This window comes from Camelus ferus, chromosome 6, assembly GCF_009834535.1.
Source record: "Camelus ferus isolate YT-003-E chromosome 6, BCGSAC_Cfer_1.0, whole genome shotgun sequence".
NCBI classification, from domain to species: Eukaryota; Metazoa; Chordata; class Mammalia; order Artiodactyla; family Camelidae; genus Camelus; species Camelus ferus.
The window spans coordinates 62,792,961-62,816,246 of record NC_045701.1 but is presented as its reverse complement, the minus strand read 5'-3'; the positions used below and the strand labels follow the sequence as shown (position 1 = coordinate 62,816,246).

General features: G+C 41.8%; 1 protein-coding gene, 1 long non-coding RNA gene and 1 other non-coding gene across 3 annotated transcripts in view; 1 reads left to right on the top strand and 2 right to left on the bottom strand.

Moving 5' to 3' along the window:
* The window catches only part of FNTB (farnesyltransferase, CAAX box, beta), a 64,989-nt gene extending 49,370 nt beyond the window's left edge, over positions 1-15,619 (bottom strand). The window contains exon 1 of the mRNA XM_006177748.2: positions 15,419-15,619. Coding sequence (XP_006177810.1) covers positions 15,419-15,562 — 144 coding nt within the window. The 5' untranslated portion in view covers positions 15,563-15,619. The remainder of the gene's footprint in view (positions 1-15,418) is intronic.
* Positions 15,582-17,894, top strand: LOC116664303. Its single transcript, XR_004320748.1, has 2 exons — positions 15,582-15,715; positions 17,351-17,894. It is a non-coding gene; the product is annotated as an uncharacterized LOC116664303 (long non-coding RNA).
* Positions 17,895-21,758: 3,864 nt separating this feature from the next.
* On the bottom strand, positions 21,759-21,830 carry TRNAV-AAC. Its single transcript has one exon. It is a non-coding gene; the product is annotated as a tRNA-Val (tRNA).
* Between the last annotated feature and the right edge of the window lie 1,456 nt (positions 21,831-23,286).

The window sequence follows — 23,286 nt, the reverse complement described above, 5'->3', positions numbered from 1 at the left end:
TTCTCTCACTTAGCATGTTTTCAAGCTTCGATGTTGTGACATATACCAGCACCTCATTTCTTTTTATTGCCAAGTAATATTCCATTATATGGCTATATCCCATATTATCAGTTGATGGGCATTTAGGTTGTTTCTGCTTTTAGGCTATTATGAATAATGCTGATACAGATGTTCCAAGGTTTTGGATGGACATACGTTCTCATTTCTACCTAGGTATAGGTATATACCTAGGAGTAGAATTGCTGGGTCATATGAAAACTCTATGTTCAATCATTTGAGGAATCACCAGGCTGTTTTCCAAAGCATTTTACATTCCCATCAGCAGTATATGAGGGTTCCAATTTCTTCATATCCCCACTGACATGCTATTACCTGTGTTTTTTTTTAATCACAGCAGTCTTAGTGTGTGTGAAGCAGTATCTCATTGTAGTTTTGATTGCCTTTTCCTGATGGCTAATGATGTTGAACACCTTTTAACAGGCTTATTGGCCATTTATACATATTCTTTGGAGAAATATCTCTTTTGTTCATTATTTAAATTGGATTATTTGCCCTTTTATTAATGAATTGTAATAAGCCCTTATATATTCTAGATACAAGTTCCCCACTCTGGGATACTCCCACTCTGTGGGTTGTGTTTAGGAACTGGTGGATTTTTTAACAGAAGAAGATCACCTCAGCACCTCAGATCACCTCAACGTATGATCTTTAGAGAACAACTTTTAAAATAATACTTAGTAATAAGCCTGCAATTTTTTTGACAAATAGTAATGGATTAATACAGAAATTAAAAAGCAGTCATCTAGGGGTGAAAAAATCAAAGTAAATGCCACATCCTTTTTTGTCTCCCCTTCTTTGCATATAGCCTACCAGCATTATATAAAATCTGAGTAAATTTGTTACTGGGAAGATGCAAGCATTCTTTGAATGTTCTGATTTGCACAGCAGAAGGAAAGGAAAAAGGCTAGTTGTAAATAAGGGTTGACATAGCTGTCCTGACACAGCTATCCTTAGAAAGGTCTGAAAGGCAGACCCTGGCTGGAGTCTGGGAGCCTGGATCCCGGGTGGGTTCCCACCATTCCCAGAACTTACAAGAGTGGCTCATTGAGCCTAAATTGTTGTCGACTATAAAAAATGCACTGCCTAAAAGTTGAGAGTTATGTTTTATTCAGCGGCCATTTCTGAGGACGTAAACCTGGTATAACAGACTCTCAGATCCAAAGATGCAGGGTAAGAGTCAGGATACACAGGAATTCTGTAATAAAGACCAGGTAGTCAGAACATCAAAAGATTACTGTCAATGAAAGAAAGCCAGATGTCTCAACTTAAGGAATTTAGCACTTTTCTTTGTATGGAAAGATGCAAGAGTCTGGGCTCAACGAAATCATTCCTTTGATAGCATCTAGCTGTCTAGGGCCAGTATCCTGTTCTTTCCCATCCTGAGTTCCCTCAGGGTGCAGTGTCAGGGGTATCTGCAGAGGCCGGGCAGTCTGCTTGTCTCCACCCTGAGTTCCCACTGGCTCACATGTGGGATAGTGGCTGATGACTTGATGGCTGTGGCATCCTTTGTTTACTGATATGGCCGGCAATATTTTTCACTCACACTGTATAAAAAATGTGGTTTATGCTGAATAGCTGTCATCCTTCTGGGAGTCTGGAATTTTGAGACATTCTAGAAAGAAGATGCCTACGTGGCCAGCCCCAGTAAAAGTCACCAGCACCAAGTCTCTAATGAGCTTCCTTCATTAGCTTTGCGTGCATTGTCACAACTTGATGCAGGAGAAATTAAACACATCCTGTGTGACTCCACTGGGTGAGGACTCTTGAAAGCTTGTGCCTGGTTTCCTCCAGACTTCATCCCATGAGCCTGTTCCCTTTGCTGATTTTGTTTTGTAGCCTTTTGCTGTAATAAATCATAACCATGAGTACGACTATATGCTGAGTTCTCCGAATCCTTGTGTAAGCAGATAAGGTAGTGGATCCCTAGAGGAAGAAAACCAGACATGCCTTTCTTGACATAAGAGAAGCCATTTTTAGCCTAAGCCATTTTCTGTTCTAGGCCTGCCCACAAAGCTTGCTCTGGAACAGGTCTCAGTAATCAATGATATTAAGGAAACAAAAGAATGCAGAAACAAAGGGCTGTTATTAGGCAAGAGAAGTAACAATAGCAAAGATAATATGTCAGTTACAAAGACTCCCAGTTCTCTTCTAATGGTAAAGATAAGCCTGAAGCACTCAACCACCAGATCAACTGGAACCTAACTGATGATGTCGACCTTTTCTGACCCTAAAGCATGGACTTCGTCAACCGCCCAAGTCCCTTCATGAATATGCACTTACCTTTAGCTTAAAACTTCCCCAATTTTGCTGTTTGGAGAGATACTGCTTTAGGAAAAATCTCCTGTGTTCTCCTTATTTGCTGCAAGTAATAAATCGTTCCTTTTCCTAATCTTTGGCTTGGTTGTATTGAGAAGGAAAAGGTTGGTCTGGGCCAAGACTGGGCTGGGCTAACTCATGAATTTTAAGTTAACTCATGAATTTTAAGTTTAACCTTGCTAGGCCGGTTTCGGGTTACAGCAAGCAACCCTTTGTTTCCGCCTAGCTGTACTCACCCTATTGGTTGATGGACCCCGAGATTGTAAGCAACCCTATAAAACTTCCTGGAGGCACTCAGAGATCCGGAGCGATAGCCCCTCTGAGCCCACCAGCATAATAAACCTGAGTACTCCAACCCTCCGAGTGGTGGTTGTTTCTTGGCTGGCCTGCCACTTCTGTAACATTTCTTTTCAGCTTGACACCCAACAAGAGGCGAACCCAGTTTTTGGGTAAGGCTACAAGTGAATCAGCAATCCTAGGGTGGTCTTGGGGACCTCCAAAACACTAGCAGAATTAGAAATGTAGCCTTTGGGATGGAATTAAGAAGAGTCACAACAATTGCATAAAACAAGATCTATATAATTAAATTTCTTTTTAAAATTTTATCAAAATTCTCACTTTAAATATAAGATAACTGAGAGTAACTATTAAAAAATAAAGTTACCTAAGTCACGAAGAACTCTAACACTACATAGCTCTCAAATCAGAACTGGAAGAAGGAAGGAAGGAAGGGAAGGATTAGCTTCCACACAGGGATGTTAAAGCATGTCCACTTTCTCTGGCCTTTCATTTTGTCTTGAATTTCCATGTTTCCTTTCCATCCCAAAGGAATGGAGTATTCTATGCTAGTTAACCTCTCTTTTCTGCGTGAGAGCCCCCACAGCCAAGGCAGCTACCAACTGGGTATAACACAAAGGGTGATTAACAGCCCCATAACAACAGATAATTTTCTCTTGCATAAATAGCAAAACGCCCATAGGTTCATTTCCCTTGAGCACAAAGCACACAGTTTGTGACCCTGTTAATGAAAGTGATAGGGCTCTCTTGGGAGGAGGTTAACATTCTAAAGCATCTGATTTGTTTCGGAAACACTGCTACATGAAATGCTACAAAAAGGGCCACCAGGATTAGTCACTAGAAAATTTAGTCCCAGGGGATTAGCTCTTCAAAAATTTTAAACAGACTGAAAGAAAGGAACTTTGGCTCCTGATTCAAAAAACACACAAAAAAGATATAAAAAGGATCTTGGCAAAATTGGGGAAATTTAAAAGTAAACTGGATATTAGACATTATAGAATCATTTCTAATTTTCTTAGCTAGGATGCTACTGTCCTTATGCAGAAGAACATTATTCTTAAGAGATGCATGCTTTATTATTTAGCGGTGAAGTGTCATAATGTCTTCATCTGACCTTCAAGGATTCAAAAAAAAAATACTCACATACATATATACACGTGTGTACACACACCCACACACTTAAACACACATACTCCTCAAAGGAAAAGTTGGGTCTGGTTGGATGATCCATTGCATTATCTCCACCTCTGTCCTTAACTAGACTATCTCACAACTCTGTAGAGGCAGAAATTAATTTGTAGAAAACTGATAGTAATGCAAATAATTTCTGTCCACAGAAATGCAAATTGTATCTAGTAGAATTGCAATCAATTATCACCCTACGGATATTGCCAGTTTCGCATCTATCTGCAAATTTATTTCAGCATTCCTTCTCTGACTATAAATGTGTTGTATGTTGAGGTCTCATCTGAACTAGTTGTAATATCTTACGGGGTCCATAAGTCAAACAAAATCTTTGACATGTGTTCATTTTATATTTGTATGATCATGATTTTGTCCTCTTTTAAAATTTAGCCATTAACAGTTTATATGGAGGGGATGGGGAATTAAGTGGAGGGTAAATAGATACTGTCAATTTTTCTGTATATTTGAAATTTTTTCTAATAAAAAGTTAGAGAAAATTATTAAGAATCAAAACACTAATACCAAGATTCTACCACAATTATTTTTGAAAAGTCACATACATCTGCACACACACATACACAATGCATTTATACAAACAGTAGCTAGATAAATGTTTAAACCAATTAGAAAGTGTTTCTGTCAATTTAAAAGCAAATACTCTACAATGAGACACTGACAGAAATTCTCCTTGACCAAACTTTAGTCAGGGTCCTCTGAATCCTCTACCCAACTAGGCCTTGACTTTTCTGTGTCCATCTTTGTATCACCCAGTTTTAGTAAGAATCCTGCTAAGTTGGCTTAGCCAGGATCCCCTATTCTCACTATCTGATTAGGTTTTTCATCCTTCACCATCCCTCAGTGATGTCTGATCACTTTGGCCTGCCTTCAAGAGGAATCCTGTTAAACAAGTTTAGCCAGAATCCCCTCTTACCTCTGGGGATTCCTCTTAGTAATTTACCACCCTCCAATCCCCCTACCTTGGTCCTTGGCTATAAAGTCCCACTTTTCCTTGTTGTATTCAGAGTTGAGCCAAGTGTCTCTCCCCTACTACCAAACCCCATCATAACAGTCCTCCCTGAGTCAAATCTTCCTTTAATAATTTTTTCCTTAAAAAAACCCCTCCACACCCACCAGCAGAATGACTCAAGCTGGAAAGAGGGACAACACCAAACGCTGGCAAGGATGTAGAGGAACCAGAGCTCGCACACATGGCTGGTGAGAATGCAGCATGTACGGCCACTCGGGAAAAGGCCAGTGGCTTCATATGAAACTAAATGTACACCTACCCTATGATCCAACAATTCCACTCCTAGCTTTTTACCCATGAAAACACATGATCATAAAAAGGCTGCTACAAGAATGTGTAGAGCAGCATTATTCATTATATCCAAAATCTGGCAATAGCTCAGCTGTCCACCAATAGGAGAATGGATTAAAAAAAAAAAAACAAACAGTAATAGCAACCAATATTATATTCAGAGAAACACTACTCAGCAATAAAAAGGGACACAAAATTACACGCAAAACAGCATGGATGGACCTCAGAAACATGCTGGGTGAAAGATGCCGTATATGAAAAAATACATATATTACTCTATTTAGATGACAGTCTCGAAGAGGCAAACAAATCTATTTTAACAAATCAGAAAATTAGTTGCCTCTAGGCATGGGGAGTGGGAGTCAGGATTCACTAGGAAGGAACACGAGGGAACTTTCTGAAGCAATGGTGATACATCTTGATAAAGGTTTGGGTCACACAGATGTGTGTACTTGCCAAAACTCAGTGAATATGACTATACACTTAAGATATACAAATTTTAATGTGTGTAAATTTTACCTCAGAAGAAAAAAAGAACTGTAAATAGATTTGGAACTCTAGCTAAAGTGTCTAGGGAGAAGTGTATGGACGTCTACAATTTGCTGGGAAATTCATTAAGAAAAGCTGGATAGAAGGATGAATAGATGAATCAACATGTGATAAACCAAGTAAAATAAAATGTTAACAGAAGAATCTAGGTGGTGAGGATACTGGTGTTCACTGTAAAAGTCTTGAAATCATTCATAATAAATTACTAGAAAAAAACCAAAATGCTTTATTATTACTGTGAGAGTTTAAAAAATATTTTCTCAGTAATACTTCCTCATCTTTCCCTATGTTTGGGGTGTCTGGGATACATCCCTACGCAAAGACTCCTGCCCCTGAGGAGTTTGTTTTGTGCCCACAGGACTTGAACAAAAGCTAGTTTTCAAGAAGAGAGACACTTCCCTTCAGAGCAAGTAGCTCAGAGGTAGTTTACTTGCAACCAAGCTGAACTTGTTAAAAATATAAACTCTCGGGTCATAGACTCATAGAATCAGAAACTACTGGGATGGGGCCCACCTTACTATTTTTAACTAGTCCTCCAGAGGATTCTGACACATGCTAATGCTTAACAGATCAAAGGGGTTTGTTTTTGTTTTTTGGGTTTTTTTTTGGTCACTGTGGTGGTAATGGTCACTGTGGATTTCAGCTCAGAGGCTGATGCTTGAGTTTGACTTCAAATAGGACTTTCTTAATTTATAATTATTGATTTTTTTAACCTGCTCACCACACTTTTCTTCTTCTTAACTAGTGAAGGATAAATAAAAGTGAGAAGGTAAAACATTTCTCTGAAAAAATAACCTAATACTTTGAGTTCAAGATGCAGCGGAAGGTCAGAGTTAACCTAGTCTCCTTAACCAGCTGGCGTTCCTCTCTATCAAGGCTGAGTTCCTTTATGAATCCTTTATGAACTGTGGGTTCTCAACCTTGGCTGCATATTAGAGTTACCTGAGGAGCTTTAAAAAATACTGATGCCTGGGTCCCAACCCCAAAGGTTCTACTTTAGTTGGTCTGAGGTACAAACTAGGAGTGGGAGAGATAAAAAGCTCCCCTGGTGGCTCTAATGGTCAGCCAGGTTTGAGAACCACCGCCCTCACCATCAATGCCTTTTTAAAAACCATGTTTTAACAACAGATGTTCCAGAAGCAATGATGAAAAACTAAGTTTAAATCATAAACCAAAATGAACACTAGAAAGAGGTCCCCAATGGCCTACAGATCCACCATTTATGTCATCAGCAGTAACCCCGACTCATTCAAAGGACAAATGCTTATTATAACTATGCTATAATATTCAGCATTTTTCATTAAAGAATTCCTAACAGCCCATGCATATTTGAAAACTTGGTATAAGGCAGAGACGGGAAAACCCAATATCAAAGGGAAAAACACCAACCACAGCAAATGTTGCTGGTAGAAAAATTACCTGCATACTTCACACCCTGAAAATAAATAAGTAAATTCCAGGCTAATTAAACTTGAACATGAAAAATGTGAGTCAAGTCATTAAAATAGCATATAGGAGAATGTCTTTATATACCTGGGATTGAGAAAGATTTCTTCAAAAGCCCTAACTGTAAGGAAGAAGACAAATAAGAACACAAACATAAACAAGGTTAAAGGCAAACAAGAACCTAGGGGAAGATACTTGGAACACATGTAAAAGACACTTTTTTCCCCAAATTAAGACCACTGACAATAACAAGTCTTAGAGTGTGAGCAAAACAGAACTCCAGTACAACACTAATTAGTGCTTAAAATTAGAGCCCCTGGGGAGGGCAACATGGTAGCAGGCAGAGAACCTACAACCCAGCAGTCCTAACTCTCCAGGAGAGATACACCTAGACAAACCCTTGCCTGCCGTCCCAAGCCTCTTTGATGTATGACATAACTGTTAGTCCTAACAGTACACCACTCACTTTCTCCAGCCATGAGGCAACTCATGGCAAGAGGGGAACACAGGAGTTAAGTCTACTAGTTTGTCGGAAGTTTACCCTTGCTTTTGACAGGGCACAAGCTAGGTGTTTCTACGTACAGAATGGTTTTGAGTTTGCTGAAGTCAAATTACAGATGTTGAGGCCTACTAGAATATGCAATCCTAAAATATGCCTCTTTGGCATATAGACTATTTTAAGCGAAGGGCCACTGATAACCAGGAGATGAAGGAAAAGCTCTAAAATCAGGACCTAAGTTTCCTTCTGTAAAGACTTCTCCTTCTCTGTACCAGGAAGTAGAGGACTTTTGACAACTGAGATCAATGGAGAAGACCCTGACTTAAAGCTGAATAACAAACCTTACTAAACAACTCTTGTTTACCATACTTTCCCGGACCTTTCCCATAAATTGTCTCCCCAACCCAGAAGCCCAAAACCCCTTTCCTTCATTTTAGCCTAAGATGATACATAAACCCAAGTTTTAACTACCCCTTTGGGTGACTCATCAATGGGTGTTCCCGTGTGTACCAAGGCAACACACATGTTAATAAATGTGTTCATTTTTCTCTTGGTAATCTGTCTTCCATCAGTCTAATTTACAGGGCCCCAGCTGGAGAACCTAAAATGGGTAGAGGAAAGGTTTTTCCCTCCCTTACTATATATTTATATGGATATATATGCATATGTACCTTTATATAATATAAACTAATAAATATATATTAGTGTGTGTACTGTCTATGTAAATGACATAAATTAATATGTATATTAGTTTGTGGTTTTCAACAATGGAGAGATTGTCTTAGAATCTAGGGGCCAGGATGAAGTGACTGAACTCAACTCTCTAAGACTTAGGTACCATGGCAATAAATAAACAGAAATCTAACCATCTGCCTGCATTCTTGACAGCTTTGTTTAAAAGATACCTCAGGAATTTTTCTAGAAATTCAATCAGAAGCACAGAATGATTTCCATTCACAGCTGAGAAAAAAAAAAAAAAAAAAAAAAAAAAAAAAAAAACCTAGTGCATTTGGTACTTACTCTCCCTTTCACAGCTTCTATATAAAGCCAATCTCATGATGTACCAACTTTCATATCATGGACCATCACTTCCCTTCTCCCTACATCTCCCCCTCTCCCAGAGGAGGACCTTTCCAGAAAGCAGATTTGCTGCCTGGGACTCATGCTTATGCTGAAGATGCAGTAAAAGAATCATTAATCGATTAAATGTAAGACAAGGATTCTTCCTAAAAGAAAAAAAAAAATTATCCCTCTGAAAAAGCAAGTCACTTTATAAGAAATCCTTACAAAGCAACTCTTGTTGTGGGGAGTTCCTTTCAATTCTTTATTTTGAATACAAAGTACCAGTTGGGGTTCACACGTTAGCCTAAAACAACCTCAGTCAAGGTCTGGTTTTGGCTACTTAACAGAGGTCAGCTGATGGTATCAAGGAATTATTAAATCTGTTTAATAATTGTTAATAATTACTCCTGGGGATATGAACTTACACTTCCATGGGTAAACTGCCACTGTAAACCCTTTTAAAGATCACTTTAGGGGTACTTAGCACTTCAGCACTTTAGTGGTAGAGTGCATGCTTAGTAAGCACAAGGTCCTGGGTTCAATCCCCAGTACCTCCATTAAAATAAACAAATGAATAAATATCATTTTAAAAAGTAATAAAATGGTTAAATTGTGCTGATCAAAGACATGCACCAACTAGACACATTGTAAAAGAATTCTATTGTAACCTGTGATAAAATCCTCAATGACAATACCTTACCCATGCTCAAAAGGAATGCATCTCAAAAAACTGAAAGTGTGGTCTAGAAAAACATTCGCTAATCCAGAATGTCACTCTAGGGATGATAAAAACACAAAGGTCAAAGATGAATGGGAAGAGTTTGAAGAAAAATGCTTTATGAATATGAGGAAGAGGAAAAACAATGTTTCTAAATTAGTGTGATTTTATAAAGTGTGATTTTAAATAGGTATAGGCATCTAAATTTTTTGTATATATATGTATATTTTATTGAAACACAGTCAGTTTACAATGTTGTGTCAATTTCTGGTGTACATCACAATACTTCAGTCATATAGGAACATACATACATTCGTTTTCATATTCTTTTTCACCGTAAGTTACTGCAAGATATTGAATATGGTTCCCTGCACTATACAACAGCATAAACTTGTTGTTTATCTATCTATTCTATATATATTAGTTAGTATCTGCAAATCTCTAATTCCCAATTTATCCCCTCCCACCCCACTCCCCACCTAGTAACCACAAATTTGTTCTCTATGTCTGAGAGTGTTTCTGTCTTAGGAACCTAAATTTAAAACATAAATTTTGCAAGTAGGCATTTGATTTGTTTACCTACATACCTATACCTAAAAGTACATGTATTGATCAAAAACACTTTGGGGGACTTTTTTAAGGAAAACGGGGAAATTTTGAAACTTGCATCTGCCTTACAGTTAGGCAACACGGTATATGCTGAATTTCAATACAATAAAATTGATTCATATAGCTAGCCTACTGGCCACTTAACAAACAGAGCTCTGGCCCCTTCTGTCAGAAGCTAAAACACTGGTTAGTTTGACCATAATTAGGGACTTGTCCTACCTCTGTTCAGTAATCTTTCAGAGACTAAAACTTGAAACAAATCAAGAGGAGGAGTTCAGGATTCATTCCTGGATCCCCAATGTTCCCTCCTTCAGGATCTGTCTTTTCTTTTCTTTTCTTTTCTTTTTTTTTTTTTCTCCTTCAGGATCTGCAGTGGTGCAATGCCCATCACTTGAAGCCAGCTCCTCAGCCTGGTTTTTCATCTGGTCCCACTCCCCCACCCCCCCACCCCCTTCAGCCTCCCCCTCATCCAGCTGACCTAATTCCCTACCACAGCCAGTCTGGTAAATCCTCACTCCTAACAGCTCCTCCCACTGGAATGGCTGCCCCCTCAGCTCCATCCTTTACAGCCCAACCCCAGTCCCACATCCTCCACGAAGCTGCCCTGACCACCTCAACCCACAACAGATGGGCTTCTACTCCCTGAAACCCTCGTGTAGCCCAGTCATAGCTGAGCACACCACTACGTGCTCTTATTAAGTCCTACTGTGATTTTGAAGGAGGATTAATAAAAGGCTGCACTTAGGCTAACAAATTGCTTGTTCTTATGCTTACCCTTAAAACAGTCAACTGACCTGACTAACTGGTTGCTACTCACAGTTTCAGGCCCATTGTTAAAACCAAAGCTATTGATCTTACTGTTTCTACTTTATTCCAGTAATTGAAAGTAACAATCAAGCTTGGTCTCTGAGTCGATCTCCAGGGAGAAGGTCACAGGACTTTAACCTTACAAAATAGCCTGAATTACCAAGGAGACCACACCTTGGATGCTTATAAGATAAAGAGATGGAAAGAGAGACAACCGTTGGCCTCTATAGAACTGGTCGCCTGGAGGCATCATGACCCCATTCTAAGTCTTCTGATGAGAAAATGATTCTGTTGCTTGTTATCGATGCTTTGAGCTATGGCTATATAACCACCCCCCCCCATCCCCAAGGTGGGCTCACAATTTTGAAGGCTGTGAGTCCCTTTTGCCCAGCAAAGCACTAAAATTGCCTCTTTTCTTCTAAGCTCCACGACCTTGTCTCTGGGTTATTTGGCTGGTCAGGGGCAGGGGTGATCTTTTGGCAACAGTTGCTTCAGGTATATCCTTTTTTTTTCCCTCTAAAAGAAAAGAATTTTGAGGGCAGGGACTAAGACTAATAATTTCTAGATTCCCCTCAGAGCTGACTGTCGTCACTTGACTGAATATTGTCTAATGGCACGCCATTTCAGGTGGAGAACGCTTTTGCTCCTGTTCAAAGACAATCTAAAAGAAAAACAGAAGTAGTGGGGGGAGGGTATAGCTCAAGTGGTAGAGCACATGCCTAGCATGCACAAGGTCCTGGGTTCAATCCCCAGCACCTCCTCTAAAAATAAATAAGTAAATAAACTAAATTACCTCCCCTCCCAGAAAAAGAAATCGAAAAAGAAAAAAAAAAGAAAAACAGGAGTAGTACCGTCATTAACAATGGTTTTTGGCAAGCCTGCCACCTCTGAGACTGTAACAATATTATCCTACGGGCCTGAATCGCAGAGCATCGGTCATGGGGTAACCGCAGGTGGCACCAAACTATGAAGACAACCACTAATAACACAACTACATCTCGCTTTCCGAAATCATAGAAGATTCTCCGAGCATCAAATCTATCAGCCTGTCAAGAAACAAGAAAGCTTGTCAAGGTCAAGACCTTCAAAAGATACCTGGATTCTCACCACTCCTCATTACCTCCAGTACCACAGCTGGGAGCTGAGCTGTCATTAGTCACCTGCAGTACTGCAATAGCCTCCTAACTGCGTCCCTGCACCCACGCTGGCCTCCTCACAGTCTGCTCTCGCTGGTGACCTAAATGAGCTGAACAGATTGGGTCAAAACCCTCCAATCACGGATCAGTCTGACTCCTAGTAGGAAACAGATGACACATTCAAAGTGGGTGATTTGAGGAAAGTTCATAGCACAGGGGCTAGCAACAAAAGGGTACTTCATCCCCTCCAAGACCTGAAGGTATGAAGAGGAATGGAGAGAGACACGCAGAGCTCCATGGAGAAGGCACCTGAAGGAGATGTGACCCTGAGTCTAGAGACAGTCCAGCCCACACAATCCTGCAGAAAGGGAATACAGACGCCAATCTCATTCTTCTCCCTCACTCTCACCTCTTATCAATACTCCACGTGGCCAAATGCAACCAGAAAGCAAGGGAGCCTGTCAATGCAGGTCCACCTCCCAGGCCACATCCACAGAGCAGGGTAGGCAAGGGTAGAGTGAGTCCAAGGCAGTAAATGGAAGCTAACCAGCCAAATGGCTTCCCTTCTCAGTCAGGGCATCTGAAAGTACCTGATCCAACCTTACCTCCTCTTCTGCATGCTAACCTCTCAACTCACAGTGGCCCTTCACTCACCAGGCACAGCCCTGCCTCAGGCTCTTTGTAGTTGCTGCTTTCTCTGCACAGAACACTTTTCCCCCAGACACGCACATGGCTTGTTCCCTCACCTACTTCAGGTCTCAGCCAACACACCAGCAGAGGCTTCCATTGCCACCATATATGAAAACCTCCCGTCCTCCCACCCTACCCATGCCTAGCACACTCTATCTCCGTTATCTTGCTTTATTTTTCTCCACAGCACTTCTAACAAAAAGAGAGAGAGAGAGAGATTTTTCCTTTTTTTAATTGACTGCCTCCCTAGCCTAGAACAAAAGTTTCATAAAGGCATCAACTTGGCCTTTTTGTTCACTCCCTTATGCCCAGCAGCTAGAACAGTGCCTGATACATAGTAGGCACTCAAATATCTGTTGGATAAATGAAAATGAATGAGTGGAACAGAAGAACCCATAGCTAAGGATTCTTTCCACTGTTTGGAGGTTTAACTCCTATTGTCAAATCATTGTTAAACAAATTAATAAACAGTCTCCTGATAATAAGATATGAAGCAGGTGACAAGCATTTGTTTTTATTGGCAATGGCACAAAATTGAGCTCTGTCACCAAATCCCTATGAATAAATGGAATCTTCAACCATAATCAAAGGAATAACAGTAGTGTCTTCTGTAAACAATTGCTCCTAGCAAGGTTGTTTTTTCTTATGAAATCAGCATTAACCTATGAAACTAGAACTTATCTAAGCCTCAGTCTTCTCATTTGCAAAATGTGTAAGGATTTAATAATACAATATACGGAGAGCATTTACTGGGTACAGGGCCAATAAATGGACACTGTAATGATTATTAAAACATTGAGGAAGGTGGGTATAGCTTAGTGGTAGAGTGCGTGCTTAGCAATCCCCAATTCAATCCTCAGTACCTCCCTTAAAAACATGATAATAATAAAACATAAAACATTGAGGCAGCCATGAGAATGAGATACTACATTATCTTCCTATGATCTGGAACTGTTTATCCTAGAGTTTTAGAATGTGAGCTGGAATAACAACATGAGAAAGGAGCAGAAGATGCTCTACTATCTACCAGACAGTTGGGCCTAGATCTGAAAGACACCTACAGTACCAATGTTCCATATCAGAACCTAGTTCCCACACCTGGCCCACACCTTGGCCAACCGTCTTGCAGACCAGTACCTTGTTGCACCCATTTCCGCATCACTCATCCTGCCTAGGCACTCAGAGTACCAGTGTTGCTGTTTCCCTGTAGGAAATAAGCAGGGGCACGCTACTGAAAAAAAGTTGTGTAGGAAAAAGAGAAAGAGCAGATCAGTAAAGCTCCTGATAATATTCCTGTTTTTAACTTGTCCCTTTCACCATGGAAGTTTCTGTTCTGGTCTTTAAACTAGACCAACTTCTGCTTCTGTTTTCTCCACAACATCCATTTTATTGGCAATAGCTGGGTCAATTCAGTTAACTATGTAAAAGGTGACCCCATAGTCCTAGGTCAGATAAAAAGAAAAAGTCTTGACCTGAATCAACTCAACAATCCATCAGTTTTTCATTGATGGGAGATTTCTTTGCACTCTTTTGCAAAAGACTTCTGTAGAAGGACACACTGGTGGGCTAACTAACCTGGGAAGCTACATTCAAAAGGTAAGTTTCCTTTCTATCCTAAAACCCATGAAGCTTGATCTCCAGTTAAAATACTCCCCTCTACTACTATGTCTATAACTGTGTATTCAAACCCTTGTTCTTGTTATTATAGTCATAAATATACAATATAATAATTATCATCACTAACTTTGCCAAAATGGAGGCTTCTAACCTCAGGTATGAAAATCAAAGCAGGTATCTCCAAGGTTAAGCCTGGAGACTGATATCAGTAAGAGGTCTTATTTTAGTAAACAGCCTAAGGCTTACTTGTTAGTGCCAAAAAGAATCATCTGATCACTTTTCCTAGTGACAGATGGATAACCCATTTCCACAAAAACTAACTTGGGAACAATTCCAATTAGGGGATGAAAAGAAAAACAAAACTATAGTTCACTCCTCATTCCCCAAATACGTTTCAAAGTGATAGGTTCCATCTACTCCGAGGCCTCCGTGAATGGCAAGGAGCCCCAAATTCTTACTTTTATCATAGCACTTCCCAAACTGTTGTTTTACTGTCTGTCTTCACCGACCAGTCTGTGCCATGCTCATGCACAGGGTCTGTTTTCTTTCTTTGATTTCCAGCGTTCAATATCGTGCTGAACACATTGCTGGTGCTCACCTGACTGAATTACTAAAATGTCCACCGACCAGGCAGGCCTCAAACCTCGCACTGTGGGTCATAAATTAAACAGATCATGGAATGGCATGGTCGCAGTTTGGCTGCGTCTCTTGCCCTCTGGGTCCCGAAACTATGAGCGGGGTGGGGAACGCGCGCTACCCATCCGAGAACCTCCCGATGTCCCGCAGAGTGGAGCGGGCTGTCCGACCCGCTCGGGCTACTTCAGTCCTCCAGGTACAGCATGAGAGTCTCTCCGCTCCCTAAGGCAGAGGGGACCCAGGTACTGTCCTGTCCCTCCAACCCTGACAACGACCCCTCCCCAACCTGGCCCCACAAACTCTCCCCTCCCCACACCAAGTCTGGGCGCCGGGAGCTTTGCAAGGGAAGGCACCGCGGTGCACTGTGGGAGCTGTAGTCTCCCGGTGAGTCCCGCACCCGGGCGGCCCTGAGGACCGGACTCCCGCTCCCAGAAGCTCCCGCGCGGGCGCCTCGCCCAGTCAAGCTACCTCACCTGTTCCATGGACGTGACTGTCTCCACCGAGTCGTCCTGCAACCGCTCCCGCGCGTGCTCGGGCCTCAGACTGTACAGCGGCTCTGACCAGACAGGGGAGGAAGATGGAGGGCAATAGTAGGTGAAGGAACTCGAAGAAGCCATGATCAGGAAAGCAGCGGGCGGTGTATAAGACTCAGCTTCGTCAAACAACAACGCGCATTGAAACTCCAGCGGGCTAAGGCGCTACGGAGAGCGGATAGAGTCAAAAGATTTTGAGCGCGAATCTCTTTCCTGCCACCTACAGATCTTTAGGAGGTGAGTTGCTGGGATGCTGCTGCCCCCCATTGGGCAGAGGAGCTGCTGCAAGAGGCTCAGCTTCCTGGCGCGCAAGAAAGGATGTGTACATTTGAATTTCATTTCACACAAACGTACACACACACACCTTTTCAACATTCTGCTCATTCTTAGTTGTTGTGTAGTAGTTCACAATTTCGAGTGCCCAAGAACTCAGGGAGTTGAAGTTTAAAAACATTTTTAACAGCTCTCCTGATTGCCTCAGTCATGCTATCACGAATAGAATTATTGTGCACCCTTTGGGTACATGACAGGCGCCCAGGAGAAGCCAGCAGCTTCTCCACAAAGAAACTGCCATCTCAGTACTCAGTGATGGAGGGAAGGGGTATTGTAATTCTCTTCTATCCCCTTGGGGGTTACAATGCAGTAGCAGGAACTAAAATGCAGTAAAAGGAACAAGTATAAGTGAAAAAAACAAGGAAATAGAAATTTTGTTTATTCAGAAATTTTTTATTTAGCACCTACTATATGTCAGGCACTGCGCTAGGCCCCAGGAATACAGAAGTGAACAAAACAAACAATGTTCCTGCCTTTGGGAAACTTACAGTCTAGTGGAATTGACAGAATTAAGTGAATGAACACAATAAATATATTGTGATAAACTGGAGGAAAATAACAGGGTCTACGAGAGAAATGAAAGAAGGTACTAATTAGATTAGGTGGTCAGGCCAAAGCTGTAAGTGACATGTAAGCTGAGACCTGAAGGATGACAAGGAACCATCCATGTGAACAACACAGGGAAGAGCCTCACAAGAAGGAACAGCACCTTTGAGAGAACATGCCATAAATATACCCGTGTGTGTTTGCATTAATTCTGACATTTAATCTGAAGGTGTTTGAAATGAAAGAAACTCCAGTTGGGTGGGGTTAATCATCATACACACCTCCATTAAAATGTTCAAGTTGTGATTTTAGGAAAACCCTGCTACCTTTGGACAAGGAATAGGAGAGGACTTCTTTCATTCAGGGTCCACATCAAAAGGATTATACCAAAATTGTAATACCAAGAGGTTAAGCTGTTTGGAGTAGGGGTGGGGATTTGAGGGGTGGGAGAAGATAAGATGATAACAGATTTTCCAGATAAACCTGGACACCAGCTCAGCTTCCTGTTTGGAGCATTTTACTCTGTTCCCACTTAATTCCAAGTCACATGTCCAGAACCAACGGAACCACAGTGTAGTATTTTGCATCCAGTGTTTTTCCTGTTCTCCGTCTTTGGTGTAAAACAGAAGCAGTCAGAAAGATTCTAAGGATGAAGCTGGGGTGGCCTAAAGGTCTCAGATGGGTAAACACTATCACCATGTCCATTTTCGAGGTACTGTTGCTGATGCTGGAATGTTTCTAAATCTGGGAATAATTGGGACTGTGTGGGTTGTGGCTGCACAACCTGAAAATGCTCTCATTCTTCCCTCTGTATTGACATCTTACTGTCTTTCCCTTAGTTCTGTTTTGGGAAAAATGATCTGATAATGTCTGGGTCATATCCATGGATTCAGCCTTCTATGTAAAGAGTTGCCTTGCTGGCTGGAAATTTAATGTGAGCCCCTGAAAGAGTAGCTAGAGCAGTTTTGTAACAAATCATTACATCTGTTACAGGTGTACCTAAAGCAATTGCAAATGTATTCAAGAAATCGAAGTCTATTTCTGAAATGCATCTCCTCCGCAGAGAGATTTGGAAGATGTTAATGGGAGCGTGGCAAGAGTCTCCTGCAGGACAGTGTCTGATAATGTGCTGGGCACTGAACTAAGTGCTGAGGAGACAGTGGTGAACAAGCCAGACACATTCTCACCCCTTACAGGGCTCATGACTTACCAGAAGAAACAGGCATTAAATAATCATTACAGAACGGACCCTTTCATTGCATCTAGGCGAAATAGCATAAGGGAGAAAGAAGCACAGGATACTGTGAGCTTGGGTAACAGGGGAGACTGAAGGCAATCTGGAATATCATGAGGAAATGAGTTAACTCACCCAGGACAAGAGGACATCCCACGCAGAGAGAACCCAGTGACGATAAAGTCAAGTGAAACAAGGAATGAAAAACATGAGGAGTTTGTACTCCACATAGCATCGAGAAGACTTCTCAGCCTTCGATCAGCAGTGGCCTATCAGTCATCCTTCCTCTGAGTTTGATTTTTTTTTTTTAAAAAAAAAAAAAAGGACTCGTTCAAGAAGCAGAACGTATATAAATACTGGCAGTAAGGCAGAGAATGATGTATTTACAGGAGAAAGTCTCAGTGATGATAATTAATAGCAACTCAAGCCTGGACTGCAGATGGTTTGCGTTTATTTTACCCAAATGTATGATATGTTTCTAAATTAAACTGTGAATTGTCATTGTTTCTTTAAAAAACAACATAAAATGTTGATAGTGCTATTTTGCGCTTACATCTAGAGCAAGAAAGAAAAAAATTAATGATCTCAGTGAACCACTAGAGGGCGCCTCTGACCCTAGAGTAGGCTTACAGAGTAAGCTTGAAAACGGCTCTCACTGCGTTACTCACACAAGCCCATATGGTGGCATGAGTCGTTTCTTTTAATACCTTGCAAATCTATGTAATAATACATATCTTGGAAAGTGGAAAGAACTCATCTATTATCCTGCCAGGTAATTAATTTCCTCCCCACAATGATTTCTGTACCAGCACCTGTGGCCTCCTACTCTGCCTTCCTATGTCCTGGATAGAATGGTGACCCAGCTCTTACCTAGGACCAGTCCCTCCCTCTCTCCCCATGCCCAGCAATTCTCCCTTGCCTCTCCTAAGACATCAAATTGTTCCTGTCCTTGATGAAGTCCATCACCCACAAACAGGCTATTCTCCATTCTTGGGGGGAAAAAAGACATTTTAACCCTCTTGATTCCACTCCTCCCCATTCCTCATTTCCTTTCTACCAGTGACTCCAGTTCCTCTCCTTCAGCTGTCTTGTGAACCCATTCCAGTCTGGTTTCCACATCAGCTCTCTCCAGTCCCTGTTAAACTTCTAATCACTCAATCCAGGGGCCAGACTCAGCCATCATCTCGTCTTCCTACCTGACTTCCTAGCAGCATGTGACATGGCTCATTCCCTTCCCCCTGAAATACCCTGGCCTTTGCTCCCTCGCACTGCAACTTTAGAGCCTCAGGGGTCTGTCTACACTCACTTGCCTGTGAGCTCAGGCAGTCTCAATGTCTCAAATCCCACCAGTAGCTATAAAACTACTGGTTTTATGTTTATGTCTCCAACCTGGATCTCTCTCCTGAATTTGAGTTCACATCTAATATTTGCATTTCTACTTAGATATCTAATAGGCATCTCAGTACAGCGAGTATGTCCACAACAGAGCTGCTGGCTTCCCTTCCAAACCTGTGCCCTCAGTCTTTCCCCCTCAGAGTAACTCCGTCCTCCCACTTTACTCCAAATACCTTGGAGCCATCCTTGATGCCTCTCTTCCTCTCACTCCCCATAAATCTTGTTGAAAATATATCCAGAAATGACTCCTGCTTACCAGTTCCACTGCTGGGGTCCTGGTCCAACCCACCACCATCTGTTACTTAGATCTTTGCACTCATCTCTTAACTGTGCTCCCTGTCCCTACTCTTGTCCTCCAATAGCCTAACACAAACAGAAGCCAGACTACAAGCAAATGAACCCTTCACTCCAAGCCCTCTTGCCATCCCAGAGTCAACCTCAAGGCCCTTCCCCTGGCCTCAAGGCCCCACAACCTGGCCTCCTCCTGGGACTCTGCTTGCTCACTCTAGCTGCCACACTGGCCTCCAGCTGCTGTGTGCGCACCCCAGGCTGGTGCCAGCCTCGGGGTGGTCATGCTTGCTGTCCCCTCCCCGGCAACACCCCACCCCCAGGCGTAGACAGACAGGGCCTGCTCTCTCACTTCTTACAGTCCTTACTCAAATTTTAATACTCTGTCCTACTCTCCTGCTTTACTTTTCTGCACAACGCTCATCACCAGCTGACGGACTTTATATTTTATGTGTTTATTTTGTTTACTGTCTTCCTCCCACTAGACTAAGCTCTCAGGGCAGGGACTTCTGTGATGTTCATCACTTATTCTCTGGCACATAATAGGCACGGAGTAAGTTAAACAATTCAAATGATTTCCAGTCCCTGTAATAAACATTTGAGTGCTTGTCTGTGTAACGTAGCCTCACCCTCCAGGAACTCACTAGCTAATAAATACAGAAACCGCATAAATATAAACGAATATAAAATAAACAGATAAAATATAAAATAATATATAAACAGGTATAAACATAAAATAATATACACAAAATACAGTGGGAGAACAGGGAAAGCAGTAATTCATTCTAATCAGTTGATGAAGATGACCTTTTAATATATAACGTGTGTTTAGTAATATTTTCAATAGAGTAAATATTCTCTGGTAGCAACTGTTAAATAATTACATTAGAATGTGGAAATTGTGAAATTCTATTTTTTATTCTTATTTTTTGTAGCACGTGCAATATATATAAATATCAAATCATTATGTTGTACATCTGAAACTAATATAATGTTATATGTCAATTATACTTCATATTTCAATTAAGAAAAAGAAAGAAGGAAGGGAGGGAGGGGATCATTCTGTTCACAGCATCCTGTGAAATCCTCTCACTTTCATCAGCTAAGAATTATTACGTTCACCATTCTGTATCAGCCCACCTCCCTCTTCCTTGTTCTTTCTAACCTCTGCCTGGTCTCTGTTCCACCCCAGATTTTCCATCTGCATCAGCAATGTCACCCCAGCAGATGCCTGCACTTACTACTCTGTGAAATTTCAGGAGAGAGCCCTGAGGGGAAAAGAATGTTTCAAATCACTCGAAAAGGAACAGCTTTCTGAATACAGTTATGTTATGGCACAGAGAACTACTATGAGCTTCTTAGAAATCAATATGTCATCAATTACACATAACTGCCTTATTTTATTGTGTCAAATATTGATATAAAATTAATCACATTATATAGTATTAATCATTACAGATACTCTACTATGGAAAACCTGGACAAAAGTATTGACTTTTAGTCCTGTTTAGGATTTATTATGGTGAAAACTATTTGACCAGCACAGACAAAACTGAAGTCAATTAAAGACCATTGTCCACACAAAGAAATCTGAAAAATGATTTTAAAAACTGTTGAGAGGCAATGCCAGAAGTGTACACTCCAAAGTCTGCCAGTGACTCTCAATCTAGTCTGTGCCTTTAAAAATACAGATTCTCCAGGGCATTAGTGCAGGTCTACTGAATCAAAATCACTGGGGCTGGTCCCAGGCACATGCACTGTTTAAGCTCCACATGAGATGATGATACACAGGTAGGATTGGGAGCTACTATGAACCTTCTTTTTGTGTGGCAGAAATGCTGGCTGTTCACTAGAGTTCTGCTCCCCTTCCACAGGGGTAGTTGCAGCTAGGAAGTGACTGCCCAGCATCCCCCTTGCATGTAGTGACTTTTGACCGGGATTTGGCCAATGGAACATGGGCAAAAATGGTGTCCACCAAGCCCACCCAGGCCTGGCAATTTAAAACCTTCTACTCACCCTCTATTTCCTCTCTTACCCTCTCTGCCAGCAGGTGGTCGGTGCCTAGGGCAGCCCTCCCCAGGCTGTTAAAATTGAGATTTTCAACTTTCTAGGGAGGGCTAGAAAGTCTCAGTTAACAAAGAGATCTTGGCATAAGAGAACTTCAGTGTTTTACTCTGCCAGACAAATGGTAAAATAGAATCAAAATGATTTTCTGGACAAGTGTTGGGACCTCCTCCAAATGTGTATTATTACCACTCCTTCCAAATAGCCTTTTTGAAGTTTGCTAACTTATGACTGCAGGGTCAACTCTCCCCACCCCTGCTGAGTGTCCCAGAGTTTCCTCTCCCCACCACTTGTCACAGAGCCCCTCCTCCCCTGCTGCCTACAAGGCAACCTTAGAAGGAGTTTACCTTTTTTTTTTTTTTAAGTTTTGGTTTGTTTGTCTTGGGGAGTAATTAGGTTTATTTATTTATTTATTTTTAATGGAGGTACTGGGGATTGAACCCAGGACCTTGTGCACGTTAAGCACGCGCTCTACCACTGAGCTATACCCTCCTCCTCCGCCATGTTTTACGTTGTCTTTGACAGCCTGCCCTCTCCCCTCTTTCCTTGTCATTTCAGAGTCTCTTCGTTTCTCTATTTATCAGAGATAGAAAAGAAAAAGGATGTGAATGGAAGACACTACTGAGATAATCAGGGGTTGGGGGTTGGGGGGTCCATCTGTTTCTTCCAATCCTGAGATAAGGCAGAAATCCTCTTGCTATGTGAGCACAGTACTTACAGTCACCCAGAGTGGGAAACCCGAGTATGAATCCAGAAGAGGCATAGGGTTTTGCTAACCAGGAGTCCCATGGTCCGACTGTGTTGAGTCTCAGCAGTGGGCAGCCTGTTGATGCCATCACTCCAGTTAATTCAGATGTTGTTACAGTAGATCCCACAGTGGTGCCCTTGCTGGTTGTTTAAACAGGGAGCAGGCTCAGTGTGGTTGGGCTGGGGGTAGCAGGGAGCAGGGCAGGCACTTGTCTCCCTGGTAGAATAATCAGTATAACGTAATTGAGAGACTAATTCTTGGAGGCTTCTTGTGGGACAGAAGTGTCTCCCAGCTCTACTAAAGTCTGCCTCAGTCTAAGCTGACCTCTGGGGAGAATGCCCAAATGTCCCACTGAGTGACTGAGGTAAGGGGATGGAATGAAGTATTTCCTTTACAAAGACCCCGGTTAAACCAAACTTTGTTGTCTCCACTACTTTATGTGGTTTTTTTGCTAACAACGTCTCAAAATTTCAGCTCCTCCATTTCAAGTGTGTGCGAGTGTGTGTGCGCACGTGCGCGCACACACACACAGAAAAGGAAAGAGAGATATCACTACGATGGCTCTGAAAATAGCTGAGCCAGGATGAAAAAACAAGAAGCTTGGGCTTCTAGACTATTCCATTTCTGTTTTTGTTTTAAGTAATGTAAAGCTACTGAATTTGAGGTCAGCCTAGTATGATGAAATCTCTTCCATCTTTTATGAGTCTGAGCACTCATTTCCCTTGATTTGTTCAGGAAGCCGCATCCCTTTCCTATCTTACTTAGGGAAAGCCATTTCCTTCAAAGTAAAGTTCCTTTCTGGACAAGAAACTTACCTCAGGTTGCATCTTCCTTCCCGTTTCCCAGACAAAAGCAAACAGAGAGCCAGTAATGGTCCCAGTAAGGCAGCCTGTGGAGAGTATTGACCATTACAGTGCCAATCAGTGGGAAGACAGCTGCAGGACCCAAAGAGGGTCAGGCTGAGCTAAACCTGTGCTCCATGCTACGCACGGTGGTGTGGATGGAAATCACAGCAGGACAGCGGGAGTTCCTTGAAAACATCCCTGATCATCTGTGGGATATACTTACCACCGACAGATGCATAGGGAAATCACCGCAGGGTAATTTCTGGCCTTAAGCAGGTATTGAGTGCTGGGGTTCCGTAACATGCTCAAGATTGCACAGCTGATGAGTGGAGGAGCTAGGACTGGAACCCAAGTG